The sequence below is a fragment of the Lygodium microphyllum genome, chromosome 10, assembly GCF_053477565.2.
Source record: "Lygodium microphyllum isolate KBCC chromosome 10, Lygodium_microphyllum_v1.1.10, whole genome shotgun sequence".
NCBI lineage: Eukaryota > Viridiplantae > Streptophyta > Polypodiopsida > Schizaeales > Lygodiaceae > Lygodium > Lygodium microphyllum.
Genome location: NC_141144.1, coordinates 55,753,293 through 55,769,473, shown reverse-complemented (window position 1 = coordinate 55,769,473; position 16,181 = coordinate 55,753,293). Strand labels below are relative to the sequence as shown.

The 16,181-nt window shown below is 41.2% G+C and overlaps 1 protein-coding gene across 1 annotated transcript in view; it reads right to left on the bottom strand.

Moving 5' to 3' along the window:
- Positions 1–4,691: 4,691 nt before the first annotated feature.
- The window catches only part of LOC148030019 (forkhead-associated domain protein), a 32,366-nt gene continuing 20,876 nt past the window's right edge, over positions 4,692–16,181 (bottom strand). Inside the window, exons 2-4 of the mRNA XM_087686283.1 lie at positions 5,697–5,896; positions 5,142–5,611; positions 4,692–5,030 (exon numbers count right to left, since the gene is read on the bottom strand). Coding sequence (XP_087542409.1) covers positions 4,991–5,030; positions 5,142–5,611; positions 5,697–5,896 — 710 coding nt within the window. The 3' untranslated portion in view covers positions 4,692–4,990. The remainder of the gene's footprint in view (positions 5,031–5,141; positions 5,612–5,696; positions 5,897–16,181) is intronic.

The following is a 16,181-nucleotide window of genomic DNA, read 5'->3' as shown; positions in this document are numbered from 1 at the left end:
GACCAATATGGTATCCATTGTCTAAGATTATATGGTAAGTGTGCATTTTTAGTTTTGTGAATTGTTAATTGCTGTAAATAGTGCTTAATCATGTTATTTACCACCCTATCTGAGAAGGAAGGCTGATTTCAGGACACATTTTCAAGACATGGCAAACACACATAACTGCTTTTATCCAAAAGCTGTGTAGCAAGCTCTTTGCTTTCAGCATACATCTGGCTATCTCCATGAGTGACCAATTCTTCCTTTCTGCAACACCATTCTTCAATGGAGTATAAGCAGTAGTGTACTGATGAACAATGCCTTTCTGCTTCAAAAAAGAATTCAACATAGAAAACATGTATCCCTCCCCTTAATCCGAATGAAGAGTCTTTACTCTGCAACCAGATTGATTTTCACAGGAAGGATATTAGCGACACACAGGCCACAAAAATGGATGCACAAGCCAAGGATAAACAATTAGGGCAAGCAGGTGCTTCCTCTCTCCCTCCCAATTCTATAGCATTCTCTCTCTAATGTTACGAGCAATTGTGCAAAATCACGACTGCTGCAAGGTAGTGACTCGTACCTGAAGAAGGGCGCACTAAGCAAGCAGTACGAAAGGTGACAAAATGAAGTGCAAGCACAGGTTTGTGCAACCTCAAGGCTCTCTCTCTCTCTCTCTCTCTCTCTCTATGTAGCTCCTCAACCCTACACATAGAGGCAAGGCAAAACTGTGCAGACCTACAAGCCTCATATAGCCAACACGAGGAGGCGAGGACGGATTATGGGGTCAGCTCTCTCTCTCTCTCTCTCTCTCTCTCTCTCTCTCTCTCTCTCTCTCTCTCTCTCTCTCTCTCTCTCTCTCTCTCTCTCTCTCTCTCTCTCTCTCTCTCTCTCTCTCTCTCTCTCTCTCTCTCTCTCTCTCTCTCTCTCTCTCTCTCTCTCTCTCTCTCTCTCTCTTTGTAGCTCCTCAACCCTGCACATAGAGGCAAGGCAAAACTGCGCAGACCTACAAGCCTCATATAGCCAACACAAGGAGGCAAGGACGGATTATGGGGTCAGCTCTCTCTCTCTCTCTCTCTCTCTCTCTCTCTCTCTCTCTCTCTCTCTCTCTCTCTCTCTCTCTCTCTCTCTCTCTCTCTCTCTCTCTCTCTCTCTCTCTCTCTCTCTCTCTCTCTCTCTCTCCACCCTACACTTTACTTTTTTTTATCTCTCTCTCTCTCAAATCATGGGTGATTTGATACAACATAATGATACAATGATAATGACTCACCATAGTCCATACAACAAAGACCACCAAAATAGAACCATCAATACCCAAGAAGTGAGTGATCAAGCTACAACCAATGTGCCTTAGGGAGAACCTAATATCAATGTCGATCATAGAGAACCTAAAAATAGAGAAGAATCATAACAACTTGTTGTGTATGTCAAATAATGCTTGTGCCTTCAATACCATACACGATCATCTTATCAAATTTGCCTCTGAGCATACATGACCATGGATTCCCTGCCTTTGGCCAAAGACCACCAAAATTATCTCCTCATGTAAGCTCGAACTAGGAGCCAATCCTACTCTTTGTCAAGAAACAACCCATAATGAACCTCGATGTCAATCCCAACTCTAGGATTTCAAAACCTGCTAGACTTCAATCAATGTGTCACAGAGGTCCCTCACTAGATCCAATGCATTGATATACCTGTATAGATTAGTAGGCTCACCTACTATGACAAAAGACCCCTTACAATATGGATACCATAGATGTAACAACACGTTCTCAATATCGTCCAAGGGGAAAGAAAAAGATTGATCTTTACATTGAGGGTTCTTGGTGTCCAAATGATCCTAGTACTAGCCTAAATTCTCCTTTTAATTCCTTATATTCATTGCTCAGTTATGTTAGGAATGGTGAAATGAGTCTATTAGATTACTACAAACACTTAGGTGACAATATTCACAGGCATCGATTATCAATCAACATTATATAATGTTGATCAATCTTATTGCACTCATATGGTTCTTTGAATGAATTTCAAAAATCCTTGCATGACTAGGAAAATAAAGTGCTTAAGTTAGAAGATGAAATAAAGTAATAGAAGGATAGGCTCCCTCTCGACCTGCGCTGGAATCTACAAGTAATGAATGATACAGACTGAGGAGGAACATCAATGCATCAAGTCAGCCAACAATACATGCTCGTCAACCAGCCATAAATGCCAAAATCACCATAATAATGACGAATAAAAAATATCTAAAGTATATAATGTGCCCATCCCACTAAAGCACATGTCAGACTCATTCATGAGCTGACAAAACGGCTAATACTAACATGGTATATCAGAGCAACGTTGACAAGTTGATTGATTGTCGACAAAACCTAAAAAGGAGACTTCAATGTGACAAAAGACTATGTTTTCAACATTTGAGAGCAATTGGAACGACACAAGCCTCAAACAAGTGATAAAGCGTGGGGAAGGAACAAAACTTGATGATTTTTTACAAGTTTTTGTTGTTTGTGAAGGAGAAAAGCTTGTGTTTTCAACCTTTTGCTACAAATTTTGAGTTTTCATCGACTGCAGCAATCGAAACAAGTTTGGGACAAGTGGAGGAAGTCGTAGCACGCTATGTTTTCAAAGTCAAAGGGGATTGCCCTTGTTTTTGTGCAAGTTACTCAAGTGACAATGTCTTCCGAGCTCGACGTGGAGTTTCAAGCTATTATGGACAATAAGGTTCCTATGTTACCGACTCTTCCTTAAGATCAGAAACTCAATTGGGAGAATTACCACATATGGTGGTAATGATGCTTGTCATCCTAGAGTCCTATAATTTGGCAAAGCTCATGACCGATGCTTTAGACCATCCTACAGCCTAAGATTTATCCAAGCATTCTTCTAAAGAGAAAGTTGACTTGCCATATGTACAAGCACATTGAAACAAGCTGAATTCCCTGCATCCAATCGTTCTTATTTCTCTCAAGCACATTGGTCCTAATATCCCACATAGAGCATTTAACTATTGCTTGAGAGATATGGCTAGAATTGGATCAATTGTACAATCAAATAACCATGATCAAGCAAGTGTCACTAGATGTACAAATGCGGATGTTAAACTCGTCCAAGTCCACTTTCATGCAACAGCATGTTAATAAGCTTCGGCAATTGCAAATGCAAGTCTAGAGTGCAAGAACGGTGAGTATCTCAAACGACACGATGATAACTCTTCTTTCATAGTTACCACCCCGTATTTTACTCCACCTTGATTGCTTCAAACGGGCACTAAACAAATATCCTTAAGTGGGAGGAGTTGGTTCCAATGACTTGCAATCAAGAGGAACAACTCAAATGTCAAAATGCTCCCAAGACGAAGGCATTGACAAGTCAATCTTCTCAACAGAAGCAAAAGAATAACAAAAAGAACAGAACCAAAAAGATCAAGCAAGACAAAGCCAAGGAGTCTACTTTTCACATTTGTGATAAGACAAGTCACTAGAAGAGGGTGCGCCGTTGCTATATTTATGGCTTGCGTAAAAAGTGAGATGAAGCATGGGTCCATTTACATGGATGGGATTTAATCTTAAAGGCTTATGTATTTGTTACACACATGTATAAAGCTTTTGTGGGCACCCTACAAGCCCCCACTTGCATGGGTCCTAGCACGAGAAAGGAAGGAGTAGTTAAATACGATCGCTTTACAAGTGCCCTAATGATTTGTGCATGTGCGGGTCCTAGCATGTAGAGAGAGAGAGTAGGGGAGTTTAAAGAACATCGTGTTACAGGCATCGTTTAAGACCCGTGCTTGCACAGGCCCCACCGCAAATTCTAGCGCAAAGTGCTATTATAATAAGCACCCATGTACTAGCACAGAGAGCAGTCAAATATATAATAGATTGTCTAGCTAATTTGTAAAGGCCATAGACTTCACTAGCAAAAACAAAACCTCGAAAAAGTCATTAGTGCAATAGCAAGAAAGAGAAAACTTTTTGAACCCCTTGCATAAGAGGGTATCCAACACCATCACACAAAAGCAATAATAGAAGTTGAGCTAATAATCTGTAACCATGGGAGATGGGAGTAACCAAATAATGGATGACAATCCTACTCATATCATAAAAGCCACTTGCCATAACAATAAGCCTCTAATAGGACCAACGTGACCATCAACTCCAAAGTTAAGAGTCAAAGACAAAAGCATTCCTAGTACACCAAATGTGCCCAAGACCAATCCAATATAAGAATGAAACAAATGACTGCAATGTGTCAGATCAGGGATGATCTGCCCAAGACCCATGCTCCATCAGTAGTTATTTGGGTGCCATTGAAGTCCAAACCCTAGAAGTAATATCCCAAATTTCTCAGACAACTCTGCAAGAAACAAAAAGATGCAATGCAATTTCCACATATGTAGTGCAACGTACACAACGGCCATCCAACAATCTTGCATTGCGGCAAAGGCCTCCAAAAAGAGCGCTCAAACTAAAATCTCTCTCTCGTCTTTTTTTGGTAATCAAGTGGCTAGGGTCTACCCTAGCAGTAAGCCACTTGTCTTTATTAAAAAATCTCTCTCTCTCTCTCTCTCTCTCTCTCTCTCTCTCTCTCTCTCTCTCTCTCTCTCTTGTCGTAGTGTCAACTATAACTGAGAATGATAGACACACATAATGCAGACATTTTATGTAAGTTCAAAATCATGTGCAAAGCTCAATAAGCAGCACTTATGGTCTGATATTGAAATGATGTAGCAACATGCCAAGGGAACTAGATTTCGTAATCAAACTAACCTTTATTACGTCCTTCAGACATCAAAACAGGGCATCAGCATATTAAAGGGGATTTAACTTTTGTAACATGTAATATTTACAGACATGAGACGAGTGTTATTCATTTGAACTCATCTACTATACTGCTGGGCTCCATTTAAGTAAAGAATATTGTTGACATAGCACACTTTTCTACTTATGAGATGTCACCTAGTACATTGCTCCTGCATGTGACACTCGGAATGCAATGGCATTTAGCTATGCCAACCTTCTCGTTGACTGAAGTCTTGTATTCTGTGTTTGGACAGGTAAATGTTAGTATTAGTATGGTATAACAAACTTGCTTGCTGCAATATATAATCAAATACTACTAATTTAACATTTGCGAGCTCAAGTGAAACACACCTTCTCCTTGCAATCTTGATATCATTCCAAATCTGCTTCACAATTGTAACCTTATCATTCTTTGTGCTTCCAGGCTCCTCAGGCAAAATCATGGAAGCAACACTCACAAACTCATACAGTTGGATGTCAACATGGTTCAGTTCGTCATCAACTTTTGCTAAGAACTTCTCAAATAGGTCTGGCCTGGCAGTAAGCATCGTACTGCATTCACTTTTTGCATCCCCTTTGTCTGGATATGAAACATCCATGCCAGCAGAGGAAGTTCCACCACCATTGACATCCAGATTGATGTTCTCACACTCATTTCCTTCTGGACTTTGTCCTAATGCGTTAATAGCTTCTTCAGGTAGTGGAAAATCTTCTCTTGGTGATATTATTCTGACACTTGTCTCTGTTGTATTGCTGTCATTGGTATCTATTTCAGACGAGGACAATGATGCCATCAAGTGTAATTCTTTTGTAGAAATGGCCTGCTCCATACAGACAAGCATTGCCATCTTTATATTGGTATGCAGCAAAAGCCAACAGTAAGAAGACAACATAAAGGCTCCTTACTTCACCAAGCTTTATAGAATATTCCTCAAGGAGTTCTGCCCGCTGCTTAGACTTCGCTAGCGCTTTCATGATTTTCTGTTTCTCAGCTATCAGCTGCCTGGCACTTTCTTCTCTGCCAGATTTCAAATCAGATGCAGCTCGCATTCGTAAGTTTTCAACTGTTTCCGACAATCTCATAAATCGAGCTCTTGCAGTGTTTGCTGTTTAGATAACCACATTTATGCCTTGTAAATAAAGTACTTCTTGTCAATATGGGAACTTATAATAAACAAAAACAAAAACAACACAAAAGATGAAAGTCTTCTGTGTTCATCACCAAAGACAACAAAGTATACATCAGTAAACAGGTTAAGAAAAAAATAAAAGCTCTTACACCCTTGCAATGACTTCAAAGTATCATACAATTGAACTACCAACTGCAAGCACACAACTGCCGCCTTTGAAGTTGCCCACATGCTGCCCTTTGACACATAAAAGTCATAACACACCTATTTGTGATGTGTTTGTGATCCTGATTAAAAAACAAATGGTGCAGGTGCATCACCCATTGTCATTCCAACTCCTAGCAGGTAGAAAGGTCAGTCATGTAACAAGTAGCCGGCATAAGCACCAAGGTCCTGATCAGCCCAAAAACTCCAACAGGTAGTCAAAGTTGGTTTTTGTATACCTAGTGAAAGGTAGAACTTTCAGCTGAATTTTGTGTCAGCTTTGGCAATGGCCCAGAACTTTCAAGGTTTTGCTTGCAAAAGAGTGATGAACTCCCCTTTAATAACTTACTTTTCTTCAAGTTTGAAGAGTGATGGAATTTCAAGTTTTGAATGTGAATGGTTTGACTGACCTCTCCTACTTTTGAAAGTGGCCACTAAATATATTTATTATGATTTGTTACTTATTTTAGTAGTAGTTTCTAGTTTTTCACATCTCCTTTATGCAGGATTTTTAAAGAGGGTAAATTTCAGGAAAATTTTGAGTCAAAAGCATGCTTGTTAGGTGGCAGATTTTATATTAAGATATCTTGACAGCAGTTGCTTGTTGCTAGTAGCAATTAACCACGTGACACATTGATCTAGATGATGCTTTAAGACTGGAAAATCCCCTGGAAGAAATTCATTCCTAATGACCAGCTCAAAGTACTTAAGAAAGTATTGAAAAGCCTCTAACCAATTTCTAGAAGATATATGTTGCAAAGAAAATGAGGAGGTTGACCTGAATAAGAGCAAATCAGCTTGCCCTCATGAAAACAAAGCCATGACAACCTCACTTGGTGAAAACAATGCAGTAAACACACTACTGAGGCAAAGAAAGCACTCCCTATGAAACCGTCCTTTGGTGAGCCAAAGGGTGGTGAACTTTAACTTGCAAGCACTTAATCTCAAAAATAGAAATTCAGCAACAGAAAAACAAATCAAACAATGGAGCTAGAATGCTCTTGCACCCAGACACAAAGAAAGATTGGCCTTGAAGCCCGGTGCCCCTTGCTGTCTATCACTAGAGAATTGGGTGTACGACTACTTTGGACAGTCAAATCAGCATGGTCAAATCAGCTGTCACCCTACTTTGGACAGTCATCGCCCAGTTCTGGACAGCTTCAGCAAGCTCAGATCCATCCAAAAACAACATTGCTGAACTCAAGATAACTCTGCCCTGATTTGAAACAGCTTCACCAAACTTAGGACAGCTCTGCCATACCTCGGAACAGCTGCACTAGTTGAGCAAACATCAAGATCAGTAGTAGAGACTCCCCAATCAGCAACAGTAGGTGATGGATGTCCCTTGGCACCCATGTTCTACCCAGATATAGACCGCATGATGGAGAAAAGCAGTGTTTAAACACCTTTCATGCATTTCTCCTCCTTTTCCTGAATCCTATGTTTCGTTAGCTTTTCACTTGAATAATTAAATTTAACATTGAAATTTACTCATTCGACCATTAATTGTTGCTAAACTTAAGTGTCTCAATGTGAAACTTTGCCCCACGCCCAAATTTAATAAATTAAATGAGGTTTCATTAACATTCATTACGGTTAAATTAATTAAATGTGTGCACAAACTTACATAATAAAAGTTTTTGTTTTACTCATATTCATTAATTTTGTTTTTTACTCATATTAAATAATTAAGGTAAATTACATTTATGTGACCTCCTATCTCATGGAGTTGTGAATTAAGTTGAATGTCAATCGTGGTGACAAACAATCCTAGTTTGGGTAGTGAAGGACATCGGCAAAAGTTGTTGTGAATGGTGCTAGTGGGGTATCTAGGATAGATCTTGATGAAGGACATTAAATAGCCCCTTGGAAGTAACTTGTGGTATCATGGGGGTTTGGGAACAGAATCATTTAATGTTTCTAACAAAGTTTTGTGGAAAGTTTCAAGACTTTCACGTTCAAAGAGGTTAGGAATTTAAGATTGGGGTGGCCCACGTGTTAGCGCACATTGTTTGTTCATGATGAGTCTATGGATGTCCCAACGGGCCAAGCACATATGATGTGGTTGCTTGTATTTTTTGCACAAGTTTGTGGCCACTTGATTTTTGGGTTAGTCGGCGTTATTTCTAGCAGCCCTAGATGTTGGCCAACCTATTCATTGTTTTGGCCTATTTATTGACCACTACTCCCTCCTCCTAACTCAGTTCAACAAACACCTACACTTACAAGTTCTATCTAATGGAGGGAGCTAGTACTAGTGCCCATGCAGCTAGTGACTCACTGTTGCTTCTGTGTTGTCACTTGTCTTGGTATATGGATTTCATTTCCTAGGCATATCTCGTTTGAGTGTTAGATTTTGCCCATTTTAGGCAGTGCCTAATGTAATTCGTGTGGTGTGTGGACACTTATTTAAGTGTCAAAGTGTGGTGTGGACACCTTGTGTCTTAGGACTTTAATGTGGTGACACTAGGCCCTAGTGTTAGTTAAATTAACTCTAGTTGGTGTGCAGAAGGTTATTCAAGCCGGTCTTAGACCTTCGTGTGAAGAAATACCCTAACACAAAAATATAAATGAAAGCATACAATAAAGCATAAACTCAACAAAACATAGTTAGGGTTAGGGTAACTCAGAGACAATGAACACAATGAAGATCTGAACAAATGAATGAATATTGAATATGCAATGCTTATGCAGCAAACAAACTGTGCAAGGAATGAAAACCATGCCCCAAACTTGCATGTCTCAAGGACCGAGGCAAAGGTAATGAGCTGGGGAGTGAGTCATACTCCTAATGGATCCTAAAACGTAGCAAGGCTGCCTCTGAGATGTTGGACATCAGTAAACGTAGCAAACAGGAGTACCAGATCAGTAGCCAAGTAGAAGAGGGAGAAATCTGCAAAATGCAGCCAGCAGCAGCAGCAAAACAGATCCTATAGAGGGCTTAACAAGGGCTAGTTGCAGCTGACAAACAAACGCAGTAGGGAGGCTCGTCACCAACTAACAAGAAGTCCACCCGGGCAATAAACGGAGGCAGCAAACTATCATCAGCTGCTGCAAACGCAGCGTGTAGAGGCCTAGCAATAGTAGGAGACAGCAACAACAAGCTCGAGCTCTAAGGTGAAGGCTGGAAACATGCCCCAAATGGATGTAGGCAAGGTTGGGCAACTTCGGCTGAGATGTCCTTCGCAAACGAGGTGTGGGCAACAAAGCTAGAAGGCTTGAAACCTAGAAAAGCAAGATTGGGCTGAATGGAGGGCGACCTACCTATTTAAAGAAAGTTTCAAGACCTCGAACCTCTTCTCGTTTTAAACTCTCTCAAACCGCTCCCCGTTTTAGGGTTTTCATTAGTTAAGCATTTTTGGAGCTGTTCAAGAGGCTAATTTAGCATGTAATGCTTATTTTAGCTCAATACCCCCTCTCAAGCCCAAAAACTGAGCTAGAAAGGAAGGCCAACCCAAAGTTTTGCTTGTTTTTAGTTTTTATTCCAAGGCGTCCCACCCCAACACAACAGGGCATCACACAAAGGGTGCATGTTAGCTGCCTAGCCGCCTACCAAAACTATAGAGGCAATTGTTATCTTACCAAGAGAGTCCAAGTGGTATTCCCAAAGAGGCCAAGGCATCAGACAAAGGGTGCATGTCGGCAACCCAATGGCCTACCAAGTTCTTGCAAAGCCAGATGGAATCCACAATGAGCTTTCTCTTTTTTTTGTTGGGTTTTTTTTTGTGTGTTTGTGTAAAAAAATATGGATTGTGGTCGATTAAGTAACTGACAGGAGACTATGGGCAGACCCAAGACCGTCACAAAATAAGCAAGCTATTCCTACCACTCATAGTACGGAGGAGTTTCGAAAACGAGGAAACGAAAACGGAAAAAAACAAAGTTTCAAAGTTTTAGCTAAATTTTGAAAACGGAGAAACGGCATTTCAGATTGTACACTAAAATAAGTACAGTATTATGTGGCTATGTAAATATATCAATGCCTACAACACCACGTACCCAAATTTCATACAAAACTTTTGAGTTCATGTCATGTGATTGAAATCATGATTCATTACACATGTTACGACTCACAAGTGAAGATTGAAGAGTCAAGACTCAATGATCTAAACTTAAGACAACTTAACACAATTATGACTCAATTTTCAAACTTCAGGTAGCAAATGAATTATAATTTATAAAATGACTCATGAATCATCTATGATCTAAAGAGCAGTGAAGACTGACATCAAGAATAGTGGAGATTGACATTAAGAACAATGGAACAAGAATCAAGATGCATAGTAAGTGAAATCAAGATACAATGATACATGTAACTATGTTAACTATGTCATGTGAATAATCAGTTAAAACTCCAAAGTCCAGTGAGCACTGAGCACTGTATACTAGTCTCTAGACTCTAGTAACTACTGTCACCGCTGCCGCCACTGTCGCCACCACTGCCGCCACTGTCACCAGGAGCTGGAGTGCCACGAAACGGACCGCAGGCCAGACTGCCGTTTTCGTTTTGGTCCAAAACGGCCGGTCCGTTTAGGCAACCCCGAAACACCGTTTCGAGGTACTATGCTATCACTACTGGGTGTCAATAACAAAGAAATAGGCAAAAGGTGTGTGAAGATTAGTAATCACGAACCATGTTTCACTAGCATTGAAACGCCTAAAACGTTTCACTGAAACGCAAAACACCCACAATGAAATGGCTGACTAAAACAAGATTTTTAAATGAAAAATGATCGATTTTTTGTGCTTTTTTAAGAGTTTTTAAACACTATACATTGCATCGATCCATGTGGAATTTAACCACAAAACTAGCACATGTAATGGCTAAAACTGAAAGCAAGTTCTTTGTGCCGTGCACATATAAAACATTTTCAAGCATGATAGTTTTCCCATATACAACAATGGGAATCCATCCAATGCCTTGGATTGCATACAAAGAATTATTTGCACATACAATTGATCCCCCCTTTTGTACATTTGCATATGATATAATCAATTCACAAAAGGATATTATATACTTGGAAGCACCATTGTCAAAATACCATATATTACTGTTTTCAGCCACCACTAATAAGCCATATGCATGTGAAGAATGATCATAGAACAATGCACAACAATTGTGTGAGATTGTGCAACGGAAGAGAAACACAACCACAGAGAAGCAAAGAGAGAGAGAGAGAGACAGAGAGAGAGAGAGAGAGAGAGAAGAAGATAAAGGAAGAATACCACACTAACCAAAGAAGAATGTTGATACAATCAAGATGGACTATCAGCCCAAAGCATCTGTGAGGGCACCAAATTAGATGGTGTTAAGACAGAGAGTGCAAGGATTGAGACACACAATGCTTTCTCACAGTAGAGAGAGAGAGAGAGAGAGAGAGAGAGAGAGAGAGAGAGAGAGAGTGTGTGTGTGTGTGTGTGTGTGTGTGCACGCAGAGTAGAGAGTAGAGTGAGCACAACATTCTTGGGTATCATGGCAAGTATGTACCTCTTTAGGTTTTAGATAGATATATATGAAAGTACAAATGTGCTAAGGGTGTATTCACATCCGCGCACATATAAAAGGCACAATGGCCCTTTATTCCCAACAACCTCCCACCTAAAGGCAATGTGCCTTAAGAGGAGAAAAGAATCAACTAAGTCTAGGTATGTACAAAGCTGAAATACATATACCTATCCAACTCCCATCATTTGTCAGCAATGAGCAAACCACTTTGCTGGAAGACCCTTCGTGAGAAGATCTACAAGATTATCATCTGTATGCACTTTGACAAGCTCAATGCTCTTGCTGTCAAGTACATCTCTAATGAAGTGATAGTATGATACTTCGCCTATATGTGCTTCGTCTTTGCATGAAAGACGGGATTCCATGCTAGTATAATAGCACTCTGACTATCACAATCGAGAACAGGTAACTCTGTAATGCCAAGCTCTCCCACCAGACGTGAAAGCCATAAAGCCTCCTTGCAAGCGTCAGTGGCAACCACATACTCTGCCTTTATAGTAGACAATGCAACACACTTTTGTAGCCTAGAGATCCAAGAGACTGCTCCTCCTGTGAAGGTAAACACATACCAAGAAGTGGACTTTCTACAATCCACATGACCAACATAGTCTGCATCCGTAAAGCCAACAATAGATACCTTCTGCTTCCCACAATAGATGTACAACTCCTTTGTGCCTTTGAAGTATCTCATAATACATTTCACAACTTCCCAATGCTTCTTGCCAGGGGTTGCCATGTATTTGCTAACCACTCCCACTACAAAGGCAATGTCAAGAGATGTAGCCACCATAGCATACATCAAACTGCCAACAATTAAAGCATATGGTATCTTGGCCATTTCAGCCTTCTCATCATCAGATGTAGGGCTATCCTCTGCACTAAGTTTTACATGTGAAGGCAATGGAACCCCAATTGTTTTCCCCCCCTCCATATTGAAACGCTGCAAAACCTTGGGCATATACTCCTGCTGAGATAGGTAGAGTAATCCCTTTGACCTATCTTTGAGTATTCGCATGCCAAGAATGTGATTTGCATCACCAAGATCCTTCATGTCAAAGCTGCCATGAAGACATTGCTTCAGTGAGTCCAAGGCATGAGTATCCCTGCCAGCAATCAACATGTCATCAACATACAAAACCAAGATAATCAGGCTGCCATCTACTGTCTTCTTGGTGTACAAGCAATGATCCACTTGGTTGCAGAAAAAGCACGCAAAGCTGATTAAGACCAAAGGAGCAAATCCCGCAAACATCGAACAGGAAGACTGAGATGAGTTAAATGAGCTTGCACGCTCAACCATCGAGCTATCGATTTCTGATGCCTTATTGTTTAACATTGAAGGTTTGGATTTTGCCTATGCTATTTGGACTCGACTGGAAGAATTGTATGCCCAGAAGAGTACTGCAAGCAAAGTTTATTGGCTGAAAAAGCTTATGGATTTGCGTATGAAAGAGGGTACAGCAATGTCTACTCACTTGAGTGAGTTTAACTCCATTTTCAGCCAGCTAGTTGCCTTGAAGTTCTTAATTGATGAAGAATTTAAGGCTATGTTCTTGCTTTGCACCTTGCCAGAGAGTTGGGATACATTCAGGACTGCTATGAGTAATTCTAATGCGATCCTTCTGTATGCCAATATAGAGAGTGCTCTACTCATGGAAGAAATGAATCGGCAGAACAATGCATCCAGTAAGTCTTCTAGTGCTTTGCATACTAGGGACAGATCACAGCACAAAGGCAAATCTGATAGCAAGGGACATAGTAAATCACATGGTAAGGATGCTGAATGCCATCATTGTGGCAAGAAGGGTCACTTTAAACATGACTGCTACAAATGGAAGAAAGAGATGTTTTTGCCAGACTGCAAAGTTATGTGCTCCTCCAAGCTTCTCAATGTGCATGAGATTACTGCTGTCACTGCTGCCAGCCATGATTTTCAGCCCAAATGTGACCAAAAAACTCAGCAAATGCAAGCCCAAACTATCACACAAGTGACCAAGGTACAAACAAGTACCAACCAGCAATAAATAACCACGTAGAAGCAGAAATTTCAGATCTGTAGATAAATTTTCAGAAGCACTAAACCTTGTGCTACAGTACTCCACAACTGATTACAGCTATTTCAAGGCCAAATACATCACATTACATGAGAAGTCCCAAATTTTAGCTGCAATTTCTGTTGTGCATGCACCCACGGGCACAAAATTCGACACGCATGGTCAAAAGCCCAAAATTTTTGTGCTCAAAGCATCAACCATACATATACACAGTCTCTGACATGCATAGAATAGACCAATTTTGCCAAAATAGAGCGATTTCAGCAAAACCCCCAAATTTTTCCGAGTGCTAGATGTCCAAATTGCATGGAATTAAACCCGCATGTACATAAAATGACCAAATGGCGCATAAATTTTGCCCAAACAGCAAAAACCCCAAATTGCACGGGGTCCAATGTGCATCAATGTCAAGAAATTGGGTAAATTTCAGTCCAATTCTTGCATATACATGAAAAGCCCCAAATCTCGGAGGTAAAATGTCACAAATCCTTGCAATTTCCGAGACAGATATCATTGTTGTGTCTTGCTCGCATCAAATCTGGACAAATCCCCAAATTTTTGGCACAAATCTTCCCGTCAATCGCATGGCCTCCCGTGTTTCCTGGAGCGTGTCATCTGCAGCCCGTCAGTCATGTGACTGCTGCCCCACTGGTCCGTTGCACCGTCACGCCTGCCCTGCCCTGTCGCCCTATGCCACGACGCTACCCTGTCGCACCCAGCTGCTGCTGTCGCCTGCTTGCGTGACGTCTCCAGCCCGCGACCTGCAACTCCTTCTCGCCTCCCTGCAACACTTACAACTCCTGCTCGCGCCTGCGACACCTCTCGTGCACCTGCCAACTATATACAACCGGTGCCAACTCAGGAAAGCGTGCACAACCTATGAGCTCTGATACCAGTTTGTTAAGACAGAGAGCGCGAGGATTGAGACACGCAATGCTTTCTCACAACACAGAGAGAGAGAGAGAGAGAGAGAGAGAGTGCAGAGTAGAGAGTAGAGTGAGCACGACGTTCTTGGGTACAATGACGAGTGTGTACCTCTTTAGGTTTTAGATAGATATATATATAGGACAAATGTGCTAAGGGTGTGTTCACACCCGTGCACATATAAAAGGCACGATGGCCCTTTATTCCCAACAGATGGCAGCACCAAGCACGAAGAGTTGGGAGTGTCCGAGTGTCCACCTACAAAGGAAAGACTGAAGACTGAACAGTGTGTGTCTACCAAGTGGGGGTTGTAGCAATAAATAGCAAAAGCACCAAAAAATTGTTGATCTGATCCTGAAGAGGCCGTAAATGCTAGGCAACCAGCATTAAATGCTGGTCACTGAAGAAAAATGCCAGAAAAAAATAGAGGAGACTTCAGAAAAATCCCAAATGACAATGGCAATGTTCGACAGGTGTAGGCAAACTCTGGAAAGTAGAAACTAGCCTAGAAATGCACATAAGAAGCCGACAAATAAAGAAAATGCACCTGAACTGCCAAAGCTCCTATGTCTTTCTCAGATTTTGACGAGAGCTCACAACCAGGAGATGACAGAATGACATGACAAACATAGGCAGGCCTACACCCCTCTCAAATCTTGGGAGTGTTTGAAGACCCAACAACGTCATGTGATGAAGCATAGAAGCTTGGGGGAAAGGCTTCGTAAAGAGATCAGTTGTGTTGTCCTCCGTGGGACAATAGGCCAACACTAACTTAGAATCCGAAATCCGCTCTCAAACATAGTGATACTAAACCTCGATGTTCTTCGTGCAAGCATGAAACACAAGGTCCTTTGCCGCCAGAGCTAGAGCACTCCAATTGTCGACACGCAACTCTATAGGTCCAAGCTAAGGAAAGCCAATCTCCGGCAACATGCAGCAAAGCCAAACCACCTCCATAGCCATAGAACATAATGCACGATACTTTGCCTCTATAGAAGAAAGGGTCACAATAGGTTGCTTCTTGCTGCTCTACAAGATAACTGTCGATCCAAGGAAGAAGGCTAACTTGTAGTGGACCCTCTCGAATCCACATCACCTACCCAATCAAAATCACTCCAACCAAAGAAAGTAACCCCCTCTCCATACATGATCCCGTAGGATCGAGTCCCTTGTAAATAACAAAGAACATGCAAGGCCGCTCTCCAATGCTCCTAAGTGGGAGTCTTTGTGAAAGAAGATGGCAATGCCACAACAAAGAAACAAGAGGCTGAGTGTGAATAAGCCACATGAGGGAACCAACAAGACATCTATAACAAGTGGCATCTAGAAGAGGATTTCCAACTGCCAAAAGCTTGGACTCTGGGTCCATGGGCCAAGAAATAGGCCAACAATCAGCCATACCAAACTCCAAGAGAAGCTCTTAAATGTACCTATGCTGTGAGATAAAAATGCCTTATGCCATCTGATAGAACTCCGATCCAACGAAGAAATGTAGGATCCTAAGATCCGTCATGTCAAACTCCTATCATAAAATCTCCTGAGTACCATCAACCTCTTGAGTAGAGCTCCCTGT